This window comes from Dermacentor silvarum, chromosome 4 (assembly GCF_013339745.2).
Source record: "Dermacentor silvarum isolate Dsil-2018 chromosome 4, BIME_Dsil_1.4, whole genome shotgun sequence".
NCBI classification, from domain to species: Eukaryota; Metazoa; Arthropoda; class Arachnida; order Ixodida; family Ixodidae; genus Dermacentor; species Dermacentor silvarum.
Genome location: NC_051157.2, coordinates 69,406,212 through 69,427,116, shown reverse-complemented (window position 1 = coordinate 69,427,116; position 20,905 = coordinate 69,406,212). Strand labels below are relative to the sequence as shown.

The window sequence follows — 20,905 nt, the reverse complement described above, 5'->3', positions numbered from 1 at the left end:
AGCCGTGTGGAGATAAGAGACGGTGCGGTCGAACGAACGACGAGCGCGGTTGGCAGCGTAGAAGTGCGCACCCCCCCCCCCCCCTCCCGTTCCCTCCGGCGCTGGCTTCCCGCTTCCTTGCGTGCGCGTGGGAGAGATAAGAGACTGTGCGGACGAGCGACGAGCGCGGTTGTTGGCAGAGAAGTGCCCCCCCCCCCCCCCCTGCTCCCTCCGGCGCTGGCTTTCCGCTTCCTTGCTTGCGCGTGGGTGATTGAGTGCGTTCGCTCTCCGTGATAGCGCGCGTCGCCGCACGCTTCCGCTGGGGCATACGGCGCGCGGCGAAGATTTTATCTATACGGAACCTCACGGCGACGGCGACGGCGACGCCGACGGCAGAAATCCGGTTGAAGTGTCCATATAATTGCTATCGCAATAAAAGAAAATGACGGCGAGAGAGAAAGAGAGAAACCAAATGTAGCAGCACCAACGAGGCAACGCGCAGAGGTGCTGCCGACGCCATCCACGCTTCTCTGTTTCCCCGCATTAGCGCCGAACGCTCGCGGTGTCCGTGACTGCAGCAGGCGCCTCTGGCGGCGGCTAGGCCGAGCTTCCACCAGCTGTGTGCTACTGCGCGTGCGCCGTGACGTCCTCCCGGCGTGTCGTCTGCTGGGCGCCGCCCGTATACTGTGCATAGCTTTCGCCCTACGTTCCCTACGTGTGCTCGCACTGCAAGTGCTTCGCGAGGCGTTCCCCGATGCTACGAACCACGAGGAAATGCTTACACACTTCGTATAACTTAGAATCGCTTGGCATTACTTCGTATAACTTAGCAACACTTCGTATAGACAGGACCAGCTAGCAACCGATCAGCTCAGCTGTGTCTTTAGCCTTGCGTCACTAGGGCAAGCTACCCCAATTTTTTTACGTACAATTACGTACATTAATAAATGACTATTTTATTTCACATGTCATTCAATAAAATCCACCGCTGTTGTTGCTTCTCCATCTTCTTATTCTGATCCGGATTCTTCTCCGTCTGTTTACACCTGCTTTTCTCTTTCTTCTTCCGACCCACTATCCTTCCCACCTGGTGACTCGCAGACATCCTCCATGTCTATTTCCGCCGACCCGCGCCCTCCTCTTCCTCTATCCGTTGACTCGTCGTCCACGTCCTTTCCATCCATTTCTTTCATGTCGTCTGACAAGCAGAATCCATGTTTGATCTTTTCCGCAGTCAGTCGCCAAGGCAGACCGAGTACAGCCACCAGCATTTTGTGGTCCGTAACGTAGTTGGATATGTAACGGACCTGGTCTACTGCACATCTATACCGGAACATCAAGTCCAGGCACGTTCTTTGACTCGCCGTGTGGGCAACGTCAGGTCTTGCCAAGCTACGACAACGGTACAGACAACAAGATGTCTCTGGGTGCCACTGAGGACCTTAACGTCAATCTTCACAAAGCCTAAAGCACGTGGTTCCTATATTTCACGATGAACACCTACGGACTTGAGTTGATATCACCTCTCAACACGCCGGAAAACCAGTTTGCTACCATACGTCGCAGTAGGGCTGCAATTGACCGTGTTATGTGCGGGTGGTTTGGATGCCGTAAACGTGTGCTAGTACGTATCGTACTACTCCATGCCCCTACCCACATTGAGCATCCTGCTGGTGTTTCCGCGCGAGCTTTCATTGCGGGAAGACGAGGAGGATACCATACAAGTGTGCGCAATGGTTGTGCGTGCTTGTGTTGGCCTCGTCGCTGCGTCCACCCGTTCGAGCGTTCACCTCTTCGAGCGTTCACCCACTAGAGTTTTCCTGCATATATGTAGCAGAAAGTCCTTGAAGCTCACTCCAACTCGCTCAAATTGCTAGAATGGGGTCATTCAGTATTCGCAAAAGCAGTTGCGTTACGCAAACCACTGGAAAATGTTACTCTACCACTACCAAAACAAAGAGGCCATTGATGCCATCATACGTATATAAAGGAGAATGCAAAATATGCTATCTCTCAGTTGTCAATGACAGCCCCCATTGGAAGATCCAAAATGCTGTGGAATGAGAAGAAAAGAAACGACCTTAAATCTTACAGACGTCGCAATCCCCAAAGAAAAAAAAGCCCTACATAATGTGCCTACCGTGTGTGGTGTTTCAATGCACGGTTCTCCAAAATTAAGAGAGCTTCGCTTACGTAGACAAAGATCTGGAATGTGTTCTGTCGAATGTTCTTTTTTTTCAATAAAGCGGCCTACACCCTCCTCTCAATAGAAAAAGAGAGCTTCAATTTCTGTATCAACATTTAAGATAATGGAATATGATCAGTTGCACATCATCAGGCCTATTAGGCAATTTTTTACAGTCGTAAGCTGTTATTGGCTCATTCCAAAAGCCGTTTCGGGTCGCGATGATGCCGCCGCCGGCGTCCGAGTAACCGCTTTCGCCAGAACCGCAAAAAAGTACCCGATTCCCGCCGGGAGCGAACCCGCGCCCGTTCGTGGGAGCCGGGCGGCGGAAAATACGCATATATAAAACAAGCACGCAGAGGGAGACGACTCGAGCCTCCGCCAGTATGGTGGCGCCGTCTAGGTAAGATGCCTGCAAACGCAGCGTCCGCAGGCGCAGACAACGATATGAGATTGAGACGAGGCGCGCAATCAACGCGCTCCCGTGCTGCCGAGCCTCCGCCAGTATGGTGGCGCCATTTAGTTAAGGTGCCTGCAAACATGGCGCGCCCGACATGTAAGTTGTAATTGTAAGTCTTGATCGGGCTCAGAAGACTGCTGTGGAGAGAACATTGCAAGCCGCAGCTCGCCGTCGACGCCGGGCGAACAGTTCAGATCGTTCTCGTCAAAACGAGGCGAACAGACTGCCGCGAAGACCCTGTTGGGCGTAGTGCCCAAATTGGAGCTACTCTTGAGCCGCTCCACCAGCTTACGCTGTGACTGTGCTGCGTGTGCCGCGCATGCCTATGACTTTTTGGCACTTTATGGCCAAAGAATGCAAAACCCAAAGATTAAGTCGAGAACGTATCAGAACTTACTAAAGTCGCAACGAATTGGGAGCGGTAAGTTACCCCAATAAAATGAGAAAAATATAGACTGACTGAAATAATACAGCTTCGTGTGATGAATGTGCCAACGCTTATGAACGGGATAATAAAATGTTTTCACGAACTTTAGTACGTATTAGCTATAGCTCGTGCATTTTCTTGTTCAATTTCTGTTAGTCTTTTACTTTATCCTCTTGCTGAATGTATGGGAGTAAAATGGACGGGGGAATCGAGTTGACGTCACTGCTTTTCTTGTGTGTGTCCCTTGCTTAACTTACTCTACATTGCACATTTTACCATTTCCATATCACAGGCTCTCTGCACTTGGAATTTATGCTATATGAAACACATAAATTACTTAGCTTAGAGCACTACATTCAATATCCTAAGGGAGCAAACACTTTTTTGCTCATGTCTCCTTCATATTACCTTTAAGTCTTTTGATCCTTACCCTCCTTACTCCTTACCCCAACACAGGGTAGACAGCCGATGCATACACTGGTTAATCCATGTCTTTCCATCTCCGCTTTCTCTCCTCTTCTATATCAATAAGAGAACACAGGACTAATCAAGCAAACTTTAAATTATAGCGTAGAGGCCAAGGCGTGAGGAAAGAGGTTGTTAAGACACTAATATACCTAGTCAGTTACGAATAGGGCCTTTAAAGGAATTACTGTTTTTATCAAAAAAAGAAAAAAAAAGATAGCAACAAAGGAGAACAGAGTAATTCGAACAAAAAAGGCGAGTACGCTGGGACACGGCATTTAATATTCTTTGATCAGCTTACTTTCGCAGTGTGAACGCAAAAGCGCACACAACTTATCACGAAGTGTGTATGTTATCCACTTGTTCAACGAACCTATGATGACACTTCACCCACCTTACGAGCTATTGGAATTACCGAGTTTTCAATATTCGGGGATTAAGCGCATTGAATGAATCAAGGCTTAAGAAAAGCTCCGTGTTTAGTCAGTTGACAACCACGTAAACTATAAGCCAGCCAGTTAACACACGTGAGAGCTTCGATAGATATGTATATACAGAAAAATGTTCACCTGTGCTTGAGAAATGACGATTTATGAATGAGTTTCAGCTACTTGAGTAAACAAATTACTGACAGGGGAAATTGGCATCCACCCAACGGTAGCACGAATCTTCAAACGAAACCAGTACGGATACCACAGAAAGAAAATTGCGCAGTTGAAGGACAATTCTTCCTGTTGATCAGAACAAATTTTTATTCAACTGCATAACTTTCTTTCTGAGGAATCCGTACTGCAGCTGGTTCCCTTTGTAGATTCCTGCGACAAGACGAGTGGATAAAAAATTTTTTGTGTGAAGTTGCTTCCACCTTGCGCGCCTGTGCAGAACTGATTTGCGATAACAAATCGCTGTTGGGAAAAAGCGTCAGCTCCGTGAATCAAGAAGCAACCCTTACCCTAACCACGTCATTTCCAAAAATAGAGCATGGCCAAAATAGAAGACACTCTACGATATTCTTGTGCGGACAAAGAAAAGAAGGCGGACGTGCTAAAGATGGCTTCATTGTGCTGCATAATGCTGCCCCAAGACGCGCAACGAGCTGCTGCGATCTTGAGACCACTCTTGCTTCTAAATAGAGAACTAGAGTTTGAGGAAGAGTCAGGAAAGTCTGTCTGTTTGTGTCTCTGTAGTTCGTATGTGTGAATGTGTTTTGCTTTTCGGTGTTTACATGTGCGAGTGCACGTGCACGAATGTGTTTAATGATTTGTTTGCAGAACGGCAACTCTTAAAGCGGCTGGTGGAACTTTCTTTCTTGGGCAGGAACCAAGGGGCCCGCAAACTCGCATTAGTGGAGAGCATGACTATACACACCATACCCCAGACGACTTCATTTCCTCCAACAACATATACTTTAGGCCCGTACAAGCAGCGGAGGAACGCAGTCGACTACCCGTGATAGCGGGCGACTAGGTATACAGTGCCAGCGAGCAAACTTAGCGGTGGAACCATAGCGCGATTCACAAAACCTAAAAACACGTCCGGTACAAAACGCTGCGTGTTTCAGAGGCTGATATTGTGCTTATATTTTGTACAGCTTGATAAAAAAATAAGATGAAATAAAAGAGAATTGTAATAGGCTAGCGAATGTCTAAAAAGTTGCATCAACAAGGCAAAATAATCTATACTAACCTGAGCCAAACCGTTGCTGAAAAAGATTTTGGCTTAGGCGATATATGCATTGCGCCATTCATTTCGACTCGCATGTCTCATCCTTTATTTATTGTTAGGTTGTTACGATGGCTTTAAAAGGACGAAGTATTGATGCATTCTATTTAGACGTTTCCTGCGCATAGTAGATAGAAAGCGAAAACACTAGGAATTAAAAACAAAGTGAGCAGCACCACACGTCATACCACAGTATATGTTTACAAGATTCTCAATAAGAAAAGTCGATAGGTATGCAGACTAACTTTGGAAAATATATTTTGGAGGCTTAACAAAGCAGTCCTGAAAGGGTGTGTCATGCACTACCTAAATGAAGCAGTATTTGTGCAGGTACTCCGAAAGCGCCATTAACATTTCGCTAAGTAATGAAGTTAAGAAAAAAATCTGAGCCCTTCCACTACTGTGAACATAGAAGCCAGCGAAGCTGTAACTATGATGGGTCTGCTATAGTGAATATTGCTACAGTGAATTTATACATGATCCTTATTGGCTCTATTGAGCGTCTTCAGCACGTTCGTCAAAGCATGCACACCGGCGTTTTGTTTTCGCTCGGCGCGATGGCCAAGTATTGCGTTTGCTGGGCCAAGTCCGCCCCATCATCATAGACTAGTGTATGAGCCGCTACGTTCATAGCCGCGGTACACTGCACGGCATCATCAGGATCCTGTTGTCAGGATCCTGGAAGATGTGATTAAACGAGCGTTAGTCCCATAGCGAGTCCAAAAGCCAACTGCTGATAACAGCGCTAGCGCGATCTTTGCATCACGAGACAAAGGGGAACAGCGATTGGTGGGACGTGCCGCCATCGAGTATCGCGACAATTGTGAAAGAGGCATCAGTGGTGGGGAGGGCATAACAATGGGCCATCAGTCTTCCGTTTTCACACCTGTGCTAAGGCACAACTGGCGGCAAATCGCCTCGCACACGGAGCCAAACCACCACACACATGGAGCCAAAGCAAATATTGATGGTAGTTTTTTTCTACACACGGACGCGATACTGGTGAACCTAGCCCTTAACAGCTTGGCTGTAAAAAGTAACGTGTAGCGCCAGCTACACGTCATTTTTACAGACACCGGGTGTCTATAAGCGCCTTTTCAGGTCCGTTGATTTTATATTTCGCTCCAAGTGCTAATCAAAAGTTCTAGATAAGTGTTCTTCAAAATTTTTGGCATGCTCTATGTAACTTATTACGCCGACCTGTGGTGTAAATAATAATTAAAAGAAGGTTGTTCAAGGTATAATGCAGATATCATCGAAGAGAAGTTGATTATCTGAGTAAATGAATAGCTCCCTTAGGCGGAGGACAGAAATCAAGAAATCAGATGGACGCACTTGCAATACTTCCAAAGTGCACTACTCAAGTCAATGGCGGTGTTTGATAATGACGGCAAAATTTATCGCCGACACGTTTTTAGCCGGGGAAGTGTCTTTTTTTTAATGCTCCTTCGTTTTAGCAGGTGTCATCATGGAGTGACGATGACGACGGTGGCGGACAGATGAAGGACATAGTCACGGTGATGGAGATCATGACAACGTGACAAGGACGTCAGCATGACCTAAGATGGTATGGCGACTAATGGCATATCGAGAGTGTGACGATGACGCACCACATCGGTGGCACGGTGACAATGAAATGACAACAGCAGAACGACGACCACATGAGAACGGCGACGCACCTGGGCTTTCTTCTGTGTTAGTTTACTCCACGGAGGCCATTTACTCGCCTCCGACCATTCGCTTTAATCATCTGCGCATCCCATGCACAGTGGGAGTCGGAATATAAGCAAAACTGTGGTGAATCAGCAAGACAAAATAGCGCTTCTCGACAATAGAGCCTAATTCGGTGACGAAAGCGTGTCCCGCAACCGTCAACCCAAGCAGTGAAGAAATATGGAGACTTGCATGTATGCTGGATACGGTGATACGTGACACAGATCTAGCCTACCACATTAACTCAGCATCAAAACCTTCAGACGCCACAAGGATCTCGCGCCACAGCACACGCGTCTCAAGGAGCCCCAATCGCGGACAACTTTCGATGGCAATGGAAGAAAAGCTCTGACGGGGCAAAACGCGTACTGGTAAAAGCGCTTCTATGAGAATGTCTCAAACTTTCCTCCGCGTTAGTTTAAGCTGTGGAACAGAAAATGTAAACACCTGAGTTACGACAGCAAAATAAAAAAAGTCGCAAGTTTCGCCCAGAAGGCATAAGGCTGATAGCGATAGCAGACTATTAGACAACTACACGAAGCAATTAAGGTTCGTAGTTTTATCGGCCGTGTAAATCGCAGTAACCATTCGCATGTAAATAAATTAACAAGCATGCTGTCACGCAGTACGGGCAAACATGAACCAAGAACACTGTCACAACGCTGGCGTTACGAAGAGCGGCAGCAGCGGCGAGTGAATCCCCCTTCGTGCTGCCTCTCGCTTCCACGTGAACTAGGCGCGCGATAACGCAATGTACACGCAGCCATCAGCCTACTCGGATCGCCTAAACTTTGTACCCACCAAAGGTTACTTCCAAGATAGGGCGCGCGTGTGCGCGCGTGTGCGCGCGGCTGCGTTTTTTTCACCAGTTCAACATGACGGCATCTGTACTTAGTCATTCATTTCACACAGTTCTGGCTCTGTGTAGGACGAGTACACAGCCTTCATTGCTGATGAAAGTAGGCTTCACGAGCAAGAACTGGAACTCAACTATCGGGAATTACAGTTCTCGAAGTGCAGGGCGAATCAAATGGATCTAATAGTCAACCTTACCACTGTCTTTCGGGTGCTTCACAGTGCATAGCAAGAAGGTGCTTATAAAAATGAGAGGGCTCCAGTTTCCCCCATTATTCTCTCGTGGCAGCTATACCTTTGCGGCGTGGTGTTGCACAGTGCAGCTTTCGGCGTTGGTCCACGTTCCCCAGTTCATTGGCCGTTGCCGCTTCGGCTACGTAGAGGCTGTGTAACATCGTACCACATCTGTGATCGACCCAGGTTGTTAGGGAACAGGCTGTACATTTTTTTTCGCAAAAGTACAACGAACTAGTCATCACACCACTACTTTCACCATCATACAATCGTATAGTTGTAGTCACCTTGCTGTTTTTGTCACACACTGGCTTGGCTCCCACACACATTTGGTTGACTTACATGAACGTGTTGCTTCTTTTGATAACTCTTCGCATAATCCCAAACGATGGTGTATAACCAGCTACCTGAAATATTTTTCACACAGCATCAATTCCTACATCTCGTGGGATCAACATAATGTTTTCCTTAATTTTCACTGACGCTACATCATACAGTTATACTTTTTTTTTAAATCTAGAGGCCATCTTACCTGTTACTAGAGCCAGGCCCTGTATATACAGCGTTAAGCATTATTTCTCATACTGAGTCTCTTGCATGCCTTCCCTGATAAGTCACAGCGACGCGTTTGTGACCAAAGCTAGGTTAGTACGGGGTAAGTATTTAGGTACGTAAGGGATAGAAATATGTGCTGCCTCCACGTTTACTAACTTCTTGGTTATCAATCACGTGCTGCAGGCAGAGTGATTCGCGGAAAGGGGGAAGCAGGTGCTCTCTCCACAAATAAGAGCAAAAGCTTCGCGAGAGCGTTGTGTGGAAGAGGTCGACAGCTCTGCGCTCATGTGTATCGGACAGAAACGAGCAATCGGTGGGCGAGTTGTGCGCCCGAAACTTCTAATTAGACCTGGCTCACCGGTCAGGTCACACACACGTGGGGATTTTCTAGGCAATCGATGAAGCCCACAGTTCTCCCCGGCAGGTACACAGAATCCGCTCGGGCGCAATACGAACGAACAGCTGAACGAGCAAGCCCACGCGAAGTTGTAACGAGGTTCATCCGGGATCAGTAATCAACCGGAAATTTCTACCTGTCTGAGTAGACAAACTATCGGTATGGTTCTCTCGTTGGATGCGCTCGCTCTAAACTTTCGCAGGAGCTTTTCGGCATCAGGCAAAAATCAGGCACGTGTTACGTACGGTGCTCTTTTGTCACGGATATCTGCATTGGCCTCAGCGACCGTGCATACTCCCGCACGCACACTGGCATGACTTACTTTCTTTTTTCCTCTTTCTATTTCATCTTTCCTTTACCCTCAGCGTAGGGTAGCGGACCACACACTCGTCTGGTTGACCTCTCTGCCTTTCCTCTCCTTCCTTTCTCTGTCTCTCTCAAAGCGATTGAAGATATGGAGACAATTTTGTTTTAGCGCAAGATACATTTGGGGTCATGTTTTTCTGTCGTTATCACCCATTCCGCCGAGCAGCCGATCTCGGTGACAGCGTGACCACAGCTTCGTAGTGGGATAAGAACAGCAAGTGAATGGAATTGTTCAATATATGGCCCCAGCATTCCATTATATTTTATGAGTGGGACTCAATAATACTCCCGAAGGCATTCGTCGACTACCTGAAACTGCAGGCGGAAGGAGGTGGTGTTCAGAGGGCACGCAGCAAGTGCCTCAAAAAGCGAGTGCAGTTCTCACCATGAAGCTTGTTTCACATGATGCGAATGGTTTGCGGTTCTAGTCGCAGCGACCAGAGAAACCGGACTTGCACGTTAGCTACGGTGGCGCAAATAATTTAAAACGCGGTGAAAATTTTCGCAGTGCCATGGCGTCTTACCAATGAAGTACAGGGTTTCGCGTACATGTTGGTGAGTGGTACGCGACGGTCTCGCAGTAGTACGGGAAGAGAGGCAGTCGCTGCGTCGGCAGAAGTTCGAAGCCGGAAGATGTGAAACAAACTTATCGCGGCTAGAGCTACTCCTCTGGCTGCAGTGGTGAGGAGCCGCTCGTCTAAGAAATTCGCATCGCAGAATCGTAGCATGCCAAATAGCCTTTGCTCGGCTATTTTGACTGTACACCTTTTGAACCTCAAAGTTGTGCCAAGAGGCAATATATTCATGACTGAAAATTGCAGACGAAGCATGCACGAGAGAGGGAAAGGAAAAAGACGTAAAAGAGGAAAGGACGGGGTGGTTAACCAGGGAGTATAACCAGCTGCTATCATGCAAAGCAGTCGTAAAAATATCGAGGAGACAATGCGTCAGAAACGGACGCGCGTTCACACTTAGTGAATGACTGAAGAACACGCGAGATTTTGTGCAGCGCTTCTGTTACGTTACAATCGGTGCTTTAGTTTGGGGACTTGCTGTCATTACGTTATAGCTAATGCGCACACAGTCTCTGAATTTTACAGCTGCTCCACCGTTTGCATAATGTCTGCCACAAGTGAGGGGAATATAAGAAACACACCGTTTAGCGCGTGAGTTTTTCTCTACGTTCACTCTTTCATGTCTCGATGGAGTTTGGAGATGCCCGAGAGAATCTCTCGGAAATCAAAGAATACGTGACCACTTCCACCATTTCAAGAAATTTTAAAGCTTTTACAAGCCTCGGTGCAAGTAGGCAACTGACACGCCTCTGCGTCTGGAATTACTGTATGACGCATTCTTTTTGCTTGTTTGTTTCCGACTCATTGAGCAGCTCCTTGGGCATCTAAACGTTGCTACTCTAATATTATCACCGTACATTGTCAATGCACTTTAAAAGAGTCTAATGAGCTTTCGTGAACAGATGTGCGCAAAATATTTGCGACGAGTTGAAAAATTTACAAACGGAACACTTAAATCCGTGCTCCATGGATGGTTAGCGTGTGTGCTATTTTCTTAGAACCTTACTCAGTGAAAGGCTCTGAAGCTTTGTCTGCTATGACGTCATGTTAATGTTGCAGGGGCGTGGAATACTTTGCCAGCCAGGTACATATTTTTACGTAAGATAACCAAAAGTTCCCGTTGAAATTTTCGATCTCATTTTTATGTGAAAACTGGTACCTGAGTAACACGTCAGTAATAAAGATATTAAGTCAACGCCCCCCCCCCCCTCCCAAATGCAGTCATATTGTGAGTTTTCACAATTTTTAAACGCCTTCGTCATTTTTAATGCAGTACAGAAAACGCACATGCGCTTTCGTAATGAACTAAATAGTGGAATAGGACAGCTTTCTTACAACATACGATTTTATGGGATACTTTCTTCTTATAGGAGGGGAAAAGAGGTATCAATTACTGGGCCACTTCAGTGTTGCTTCGAACTTGAAGAGAGCTACTAAAGTGTACAAATCGTACAACTTGTGTAACAATGATCGATTTCTCGTACAATGTCTGCGAGACGAGTGCTGACCAGCACTACCTCACAAAAGAATTCAACCTACCGGAGTACGTTAAAATGTGTCGCAATGTTTTCGTCTGACTTGAAAACTGAGAACTAGGATGAGATGCAAATGACGTATTTAAATTCCGGGCACTCTGCGTCTTGTCAAGCGCAGCAAAGCCAAAGTTAAATAGCTGCAATATTCCTTATCGCTGGACGACACCTGGCTCCACGAATTGCTACATAAGCTAAGATAATCTCGGAATGTATCATTTCATCGCATATTTAAACAACAGAGGACGTCCCAATCCGCCCTCCCCGAAGAAAAGAATTGCCATTTTCAGCATAAAAAGAACTGTGGCGCGTGCCTCCACAATTTCAAATCCCTCGAAGAAGGGTACGTCCACGCTCCGGAGTACGCACCAGCGCCGAAGGACAGTAAATGGCACGAACGTACTTCTGCTTGCGTAACTTTTTTCCTATACACTTCTTGATGAAAGAACACATGTACTGCCGAAAGAAATATTACGCGTCGCTCTTGACACGCTTTCAGGTATATATCACACATTTATATCACTCTCTTTGAGTCGTTTAAACCTCGACAAACGCCCGCCGCGTCATGTGTCGGCAAACCGCCTAAATGGCCACGTAATACTAAAGCTGAGAACATTCGACGTCTTTGCCGTCTGTAAATAGAGCGCTGTCACCGTAAATCTGCGAAATAACTGGCGAGTCGCGCCAGTTCTCAGTAACGGCACCACCCCAGAAATATCCCACCCACTTTGCCACCCTTGTCGTTACCGCGTTTATATCCCTCTCCGCAGCATGACACCGCAGCGTCCCAGGGCCACTATCTTCAAGCCACATCCGCGCCGTGTCCTCGTATGTCGACTCGGGGAATGCTTCGCTTGGCTTGGCTGCACATTTCTGGGCGGCGTGGACGATCTCTTCCATACAGGCGCGACTATAAGCACGGTCGCAAGGCCGGCATATTGCCCGAGTATAATCCGGTGACTGCGCTGCAAGCCGTCATTGGATGCTGGAATAAACGCTGTATATGTTCGTCGTCTGGACAGCGTGCTTTCCTCCGGTGCTATCTCTGCCGGCTGGAGAGTGTCGACAAGGGAGAAGTGTTAACACCCGTAGAAAAAACTAGCGCTTAAATACCGTCCACAGACCGAAATCGATTCTCAGTGACGTAAACACAACAGTTACGACTATGTGAAGCAAGCAAACAATGAAGTCACTGAAGGTGTAATGTAAAACAACTGTTATTTTTATTCGAAGAGTAGAAAGAATAAACAAAGTGTGGAAAAAAGACTTGCCGCAGGTGGAAGTCGAACCTACATCTTCAGCATTACGCGTGCGGTGCTTTAAACAATCAGGCTCTGTCGGCGGTCACCCTCCCGTCCAACTTTTTTTTGTATATTTGGGCACATGTGTAAATAAACAGCCCTGACAATGTTAGCCGGCGATACTTATAGCTATGACGGTGGATGAATATCCTTTAAACCCGTAAAAGTTACGTACGGGTAAATAGTACACCAACTCATAGGAGCAAGCAACCGATAAACACACCTACACTACATTGCCTAGTGACATCAAGGATGCATCAACGTACCAAGGCATCATAAAAGCTGCACTCTATATAAGAGCAGCGCTGCGCTAGCCGGTTCTCCTAGTGTAGTTTGGGAGAGATTACCTGGTCACATGTTCAACTACGTTTTCAACAAGTCTTGTATATATACTCCCGTGTGGTGGCGCACGTACACTTTGCATGAGCTCAATGAAAGTCAACGTATTTTATTGCGAGGTGCAATAACTGTTAGGTATGGAGTTAAATATCAGACAACGAGTTCCTTCCAAAGGAGGAAATTGTTTGCAATTTCTTTGTCGCTAAAGTGCAGGTGACTGACAAGTTTCGAATTGCGAGGTAAGATACTCTAAGAAAATGTATACTTAGGTTTGGATATTAAATTTCTACAGTTAAGAACTGACAATACCCACGTTTTAGTAAGTAAAGCAAAACATTTTCATTTAAGTCAATGTAAATAAATTTGGTAATTCAATAACACACTATAATAACTGAGAAAGAGGCCCCTCTTAAGCACTCAAAAGTGACCTTCCTCGTGCATCACTGCTTGATTGCAATGTCTAGTCGTCGATGGCATGCTATTATACTTGCTTTTGTTGGCCACCTTGTCCGCTAATAATCGCCTGCAGCCGAACTCTATATAATGTTAACTATAGCTGGTCGCTTTTTTATGACGTTGAGTAAGGCCGTCGGCACCGCCCTAGGAAAGAGAAGGTTCGTTGTAATGGAGTTTAATGATGGTTGATTGATGGTATTTATGACTTCGCAAGGAGTGGTAACAACGATCACGCACGGGTTCGACCAATAAATCGCATGTGTTGATTGCACGCTGCCCAGCCGCGCCAGCTACGGACGTAGCAATGAACATCTTCCACTGATCGAGAATCATGGGCTGGGTTTATAGTGTGCGTTCAACATGTCCAACAGCGTGGATGACGGGACTAGTGATACGCGCAGGACAGATTCGTTGTGCTCAGCCCGCTTCTGTTCTCTCGCAATGTGCGATGTTCTACACGTTTTCCACTGATGCTGTCGTCTATAAATACTCCTCCCTTCCGCCAGTGACTAACATCGCACACGTTTCCTGAATGAAGCCTTCTAATTCAGACACTGATTCAAAACACTAAAATGCACCGAGACGGTGTTCCTACGGCCGGGAGTTAGTGTAACGTAGTAGTTTGTACTTAGATGGAAAAGAAGTCGTGGGGAGAGGAGGAAGATGGTGTGACGCTTGCGTCCATCAGTGCTATCACTCTGCTCTGCGTTATAGTGGTTCGCATTCTTTCGGTATACAAATATCCCCTGTAAATACTCTTCCTCATAATAATATCAAGGCATTCTCGTCCCAGCACAACTCTTCAACGTATTTTGCTGCTTACGAAGCCCCTTTAGGCTTTCTTAATATTCGTATCACAGTAAAAACACTAACATTTCTGACAGGCTACAAACGCCGCCCTGCTCGACTGCTTTCACTCCGATACAGATGGCATCCAAATAAAGCAAGCGATGATGTAAACGCAAGAAACGCGAAATGAAAGAAACTAGCGGTGAAGGAACCGCCAAAGCGTGACATGTAGAGAGTTCCCGGGAGAAAAATGCGGCGCCGGTTTGCGCCAGCGCAGTTCGAGACGCACTGAATAAGCCATAACGCGGGACCGTTACGAGGGCGCACTGGGAACATTTGTTTCCCGTGCAGCGTGCGGCTCTGGGACCCCGTCGGTCAATCGGTCGAGGTAAGCGCCAGGTTCGTGCAAGGGCGAAAGCTGCCCTCCACTGAACGGCACGCAAACCAATCGTTGCCGTAAACTGTGTGCAGCTCTTTCGCTTGTATTTATTATGTAAGCTTGGCGCTGCTTTCGCGTGTTTGATTTAGTCCATGGCATGATACTTAGACAAACGGATTTGTTAGAAAGGACATCCGGGGTTAATGTGGGGGGATGATGGTCTGCGTACTGGACGTCTGTTTGTGCGTTTTGCAGAGAAGCTGTTCAATACATAAATATGAGCGTCAACTGTACTATGCACAATATACATATTTAAGGTTTTCTCGACGTAATGCTACTCGTTCTAAGAAATTGTAACGAGCTGTACTACGCTTGCTTAGAGACCGAGTTTGACTTAAATTCGATATTTCCACTATTATATTATCGACTTGTCAGTTTGTACATCTGGAAAAAAAGAAAACGAAAAAAAAGAACGCTCACCGACCCCGCAGACTGCGAATAATTATTGTTGTCAGTTACGCCACCTATTACGGGTGTCTTAACTCACTATATTTCAAGTTTGCATAAAATATTGTGCGCTTTAACAAGACTGTATTTAAGGCCTTTTTTGGTTTACATTTCTGAGTTTTGTTATTGGTTGTATTCGACTGGAATCACAGAAACGACATCACACGCAATTAAGTTCGTCAGATGAATCTTGGCAGCTTGGAGCCAATAAAGTGACATTTCTAGTCTGTCGTCTGTGTTTTTTTATAGCTGATATGCACATTTTTTCATAGCTGTGACTTTCTTCAGAAATATTCTCACTCATCATTATGTATATTGTGACCGTGATAAAGATTTAACTGGTGTAAATGCCTTAACTGAAAAGAAACAGTGCTACAGACCGGACAGGCGATTGGAAAACACACCGAGCGCTGAGTTCCAACGGACTTTAGTAACGCCATGTTACTCGTTTATAAACATTCACAAGAAACGGTTCAAGCCACTGCGCACTCGTAAAGCGCAGTTTATTGCTAGTCGTAATATTAATGTATCAGTGGTCGTGTCAGTCATGCGTGTAAGATTGAGATTGATTTTGGGGTTGCTATTATTTAGACCAAGAAGAAGCTCGAATGAAACCGCAAATCGAACGGAATCTGACGAGCACCTTCCTTGATGACTGACCTAACAGCTAAAAAAGTCGCAGTTTCGCCCGAAAGGCGAAGCATCGATTGCGATAGCAAACGAAGCTATACGAATAAGTATAGTAGTATTATAGGCCATATAAACTTTTAAACATATGCATACTAACTAAATTAACAAGCATGGTGTGACGTGCGCACAAGCAAACATGAACGCATCTCACTCGATAACAGCGGAAACTCGCTGTCAATACGCTGTAGCGCGACAGCAGCAGCGAGCGAATTGACCTTCGTCCCGCCGCTTGCATCAACGCGAATTGAGCCGCGAAAGCACAGCGCATGGACGAAGGACTCTGCCCCCGCCGCAGATAGATTTGAAGATGCAGCCGCCGAGGCGGCAGCGCGCGGCGTAGTACGTGGCCTCCCCCCCCCCCCCTTCCCTGCCCCCCACCGGAGCCTTGCAGCCCGGCGGGCGCGCGGGGGCGCTCGGGCAGTGCAGTGTAAACCCCCCTCCCCCCCCTCCCCCACGAACCCCTTCCTTACCCTTCCTCCGGAGCATTGCGCGCGACTGGAAGAGGCGCGCTTCCTTCCCGCTTCGCTCTCTTGCGTGAGCGAGATAGAGCCGCGATCGCCGGCGCACCTTCGCCCGCTTTTACTCGCACATACAGAATACGACGGGCGGCGATTTTATCGCCCTTGGGCTTTATACGGAACCTCACGGCGATGATGACGGTAACGGCGACAACAGAAATGCGCTTGCAGCGTCCATATAATCACTATCACCATAAAAAGAAAATTGGAACTAGGGTATATATACTGCACTGTATACGTATGAACTGCAGTGTTTGGAAACGGGTCTCTTGGTGTCAATAAACTCAGTTGGACGTCAGTGCTCTGTGTATCTGTTCGCCAATCGCCTGTACCGTGTTATGCTATGTTAGCTGATCCGAGCAACTAGCTCGGATCCACACCTTAGTGGTATATCCTTCATGCCCTCTATGATAGCTGCGAGACATAATCGCTTTTCCATTCGGGTATTATTACCGGCTGATAGGTCAAAAACTAAAAAAAACAAAACCCACCTTTTGCCTATAAACACCAAGCTTAAACGCGGAAAGACGCCTCCATTGTAGAAATATGATGAAATACCAATTTTCTCCCACTGAGCACAGATATAAAGACGTAACACCATGTAGTCGGCCAACACGCTGATGCACATCCCAAATTTTTAAGTATTCTAGGGGTATTCGAAAAAAATACATCGTGGGTGTTCTTCGTTGTTTGTGACGACACAACGTTAGAGCGGTCTAGATCAAACCAGTGTCAATATTCTCTAAAAGCAACTCTAAAAATCTGACTGAAGCATTAAACCATTTCGATATAGTTCCGCATGTATCTGACTTCATTTACAGGATAAATATTTGAGTGAGGGCTTCCCAGGTAACTTTGAAACGATTAATGAATAATGTTGTACAAGGGGTTTAGCGACGATATATGTCCGTGAGCTCACACAGCTGCAGCCAATCCAAACTCCTGTCATTACCTGTCACCGTCGAGTACTTTCTCGTTTTGGTGAGGCTATAGAGCCGTATGCCCGGTATGCTTCCTCTTGTTTATTAGTTACCCATCCCTATGTCATCTGTTTGCCACCGTACAGGAATGATGTCAGAGGTGCGCTAAAGAAGAAAATAATTCTGCAGATCCAACGCACTGTGGGAACCTATGTTATATGAAACACTTTGCAGGTACCTAGCTATCAGCATTGTTTGGGGTTCCGCAAAACTATAACAGGCGGACCAACGTGTTCCTGTTAATTTAGTATAGTTGTGAGCGTGAGGTTGTAGACGGGCGTATGACGGCAATTGCATGATTTCTACGCCGGCCGTACGACAGAGCAATGGTTGGGTGCTTCATATAGATAGCGGACGAGCGTAAGCAAGAGGAACACGGATTGTTATGGCATCAGCGACTACGTTAGATACATTTGTTCATCCATATGGCTACTTCATGTGGTGTATTTTAAACGACGGTGGCATTGTACTTGGGGGAAGAAATGAAGAAATGTTAGAACTTGATAACTTAGGCGATCATGAAGTCTGTACAACGTCGCACAGTTTCTAAGTTGCGTATGCTATTACGACAAAAGTACTGGGCAGTTTGGGCCGGTCCTGGAGATAGTGTAGTCTAACATGGAGCCTCAAAATGCGAGCTTTCACAAGGAAAGAAGACGACAAAGTGGCACGCGGTGCACGCGCCAAGCATTTCAAAGAACTGGCTGGCTTTGCAACGAGAAATGCATGCGTCCTTTTACTGAGGCCTAATGCCAATAAAGAGAGAAAAAAAAACTGTGGCTCCAATCCACGCTGTGAAGGTGGTTGGACAGCGAAGCTGTAAACGACACCCACAATGATTACCCATCGGGACGTCACTTGAATTCACACACGTGGTTCTACAAAGAGTGAAAGCAGAGACAAGTGAAATGTACTTAACCACACCCTTTATTAGTTCACAACGACATTATATTCACGCTGTTCTTCTGACGTTTCTACTTTCCGTGGTCTACCCACGGTAGACCACGGATGGTAGATCACGAAATTGAATGAGTTGCTATACCGTGGTAACGTCACAGCGTGATTTATATGCTGTTGGGTACTTTTCTACTCGGAGTAGCTTATATGCAACCGTAAACTTTACCGGGAAACACACGCAGGAAAACGAACGCTGTAAACGACACCGACCACGATTACCCATTTTGACGTCACTTGAATTCAGACAGGTGGCTCTACAAAGAGGGAAACCAGAGACACTGGTTTCACGAGTGTCTTGAATGACGTCAACCCTTTTCGAAGCAGCTGCAAACCTAATCTTTACCGGAAGACGTCGGAGGGCGTTCCCATTGTTCACATGCGCCTTATCATCCATCATGCGTTTTGATGCTTGTTTTGTGGTTTTTCTTTTGAAAGCAAGTGCGAGCTGTATGCTGTATGCCTGATTTCAAAGGAGAGGGAGGGAAGCCCGGAAGAGTGCGCGCCAACCCACTTTCTTTCCATGTCCCTCCTCGCTACACATGGCGTTTTTTGCTGACGACGACACGAAAATTTCCTTGGCTGGTACAGGTATACAGCTGCGCTGTAAAACAAACTATTGAGGCGTAATGGGCAGAGCTCCCGGCTACTGTGCTCGACAGGTTCGATTTCCACATCGGTACAACATTATTTTAGTTTTTCTTAAGCGAGGCGAGACAGGAACCTACCTACTTACCTACCTACCTAGCTACCGCAAAGTACCAAGAATGAAGCAAAGCGGGTTTCGAATTAAGAAAATTACCGATAGCAAAGCTAAGGTGAACAACTGACTATCTCGGTTATTGCATTCAATAAGGTTCTGCGAATTTCATTGCAATCGTTCAAACATAGAACTTCATAATAGGATTCTTATGCACAAATCTGGGACTCCAGCTAAGCAGCCTTCATGGGAATCATAAGTGACACTAAAACTTTTCCAACGATTTCTGACGGCTTCGTGAAGATAACAAAAACTGCCGATCATTTGATTGTCTCTCTGCGGTTCAATACTATTCTGCACTGTCATGGTTGTGTTTTTGATATTATACCATCGTGATTCGCATGCTGCATTGACGACAACACGGGTGCGCGTCTATTCTCTTAGGATCTGGCGTTTAATCTTGAATACCTAACGCCGCAGACCGAAACAATCAGTGATAGCGAACCTCGGGTAGCCAAAATTAATCGGTAGCCCTCCAATGCAGCGTCTCTCATAGCACGGGTATTGCTTTGCTATGTGTTAAACCTCATGAATATATCAATCGGCACCAGCGTGATTCATGGTCAATAGATCAGGCGGGTTAGTTCCAAAGTACGTGAACTAAAATCACAATGAGTTGAACTGGAAAGCGCGCTCACCAGCCGCGTACGCAACGGTCACGAACAGAACACAGCGCGCTAATGTTTTGGAAAGTTTCCGCGCTATGGCGCCACTCATCCGCCGCGTTTAGGACGTCGCGCTCGCTGGGGAAGGAGTCATTGGGGTGCGTCTGCTACAAATATCTCACTGAGGCTGTTCTACACACAGCCTATATTGTATGCGTTTCCTTTAACACTCTGCGCTCGCTTCATTTCTGCCAGGAACGCGATATCACACTGGTACGAGTACGGGCATGCCATTTGTGACTCGAGACATACTGCGAGCGCAGCGCTAATGAAAGGATATGAACTAAATGTAGATGACGATTATCGCAGGGGGTCAAGATAGATCACAAAGAGTGTCTCTTGGATTATGTATATGGATTTATTGAATATATTCACTTTTGCGCGTGCTTACGTTCTTTGTTTGGATACAATGGTTTCACTTCTTTCTCTTTCTTTTCTTCTTTTTGTACTATATTAAATGTTGTAACCACTCCTGCATGGGCCCGAGGACTGCCTGCAGTATTGCCAAATAAAATAAATAAAATAAATAATGTAGCTTCGCGCCAGAAAATTGACGGGCCGCACAACTCGAATGTTTGGCGTTGAGAGAGATTTGCATGCTGGGGAGATAATTGTGTTATAAGTGTCGTATGCGGACAGTGTCAAATGAATTCCCGATTAAGTTTTTATGCGTGCATGTTGATAATAACCACTAAAACTATATGTTCTATTAGTGCTGTGTCTGTTAAAACCGAACGTGGATGTGGTTGGGTATTTGCAACCCTGGGGGCTACATTAGAGGATGCAAGGTTCGCAGAATAAACACCATAGGCATTTTATTCTCTCAATATTCCCGGGAGTGCTATGAGGTTAACGTAACTAGAAATTAAATGTAACATGAAAGTAAGAAATAGTATACGCCTGCTTCTCTGGATTACTGAAAATTGAAACAAAGAAAAATATAATATTTGCTTATGAAAACGTTTTTAGTTCTCTTTCTTCATTGCCATGTAAATATACACGGCCATGCGTGATGAAGCAGTTTACTGACGCCCACTGGTGCTTGGAAGGGGAACAAAAATCGGATTTGCCTGTCGCTTATAAATGTATTCAATCGTTGCAT

At 46.2% G+C, this 20,905-nt stretch overlaps 1 protein-coding gene across 1 annotated transcript in view; it reads right to left on the bottom strand.

Annotated features, from left to right (window-relative positions):
• Positions 1-1,019: 1,019 nt before the first annotated feature.
• Positions 1,020-20,905, bottom strand: part of LOC119448682 (uncharacterized) — a 57,495-nt gene continuing 37,609 nt past the window's right edge. Inside the window, exon 2 of the mRNA XM_037711908.2 lies at positions 1,020-1,302. Coding sequence (XP_037567836.1) covers positions 1,020-1,302 — 283 coding nt within the window. The remainder of the gene's footprint in view (positions 1,303-20,905) is intronic.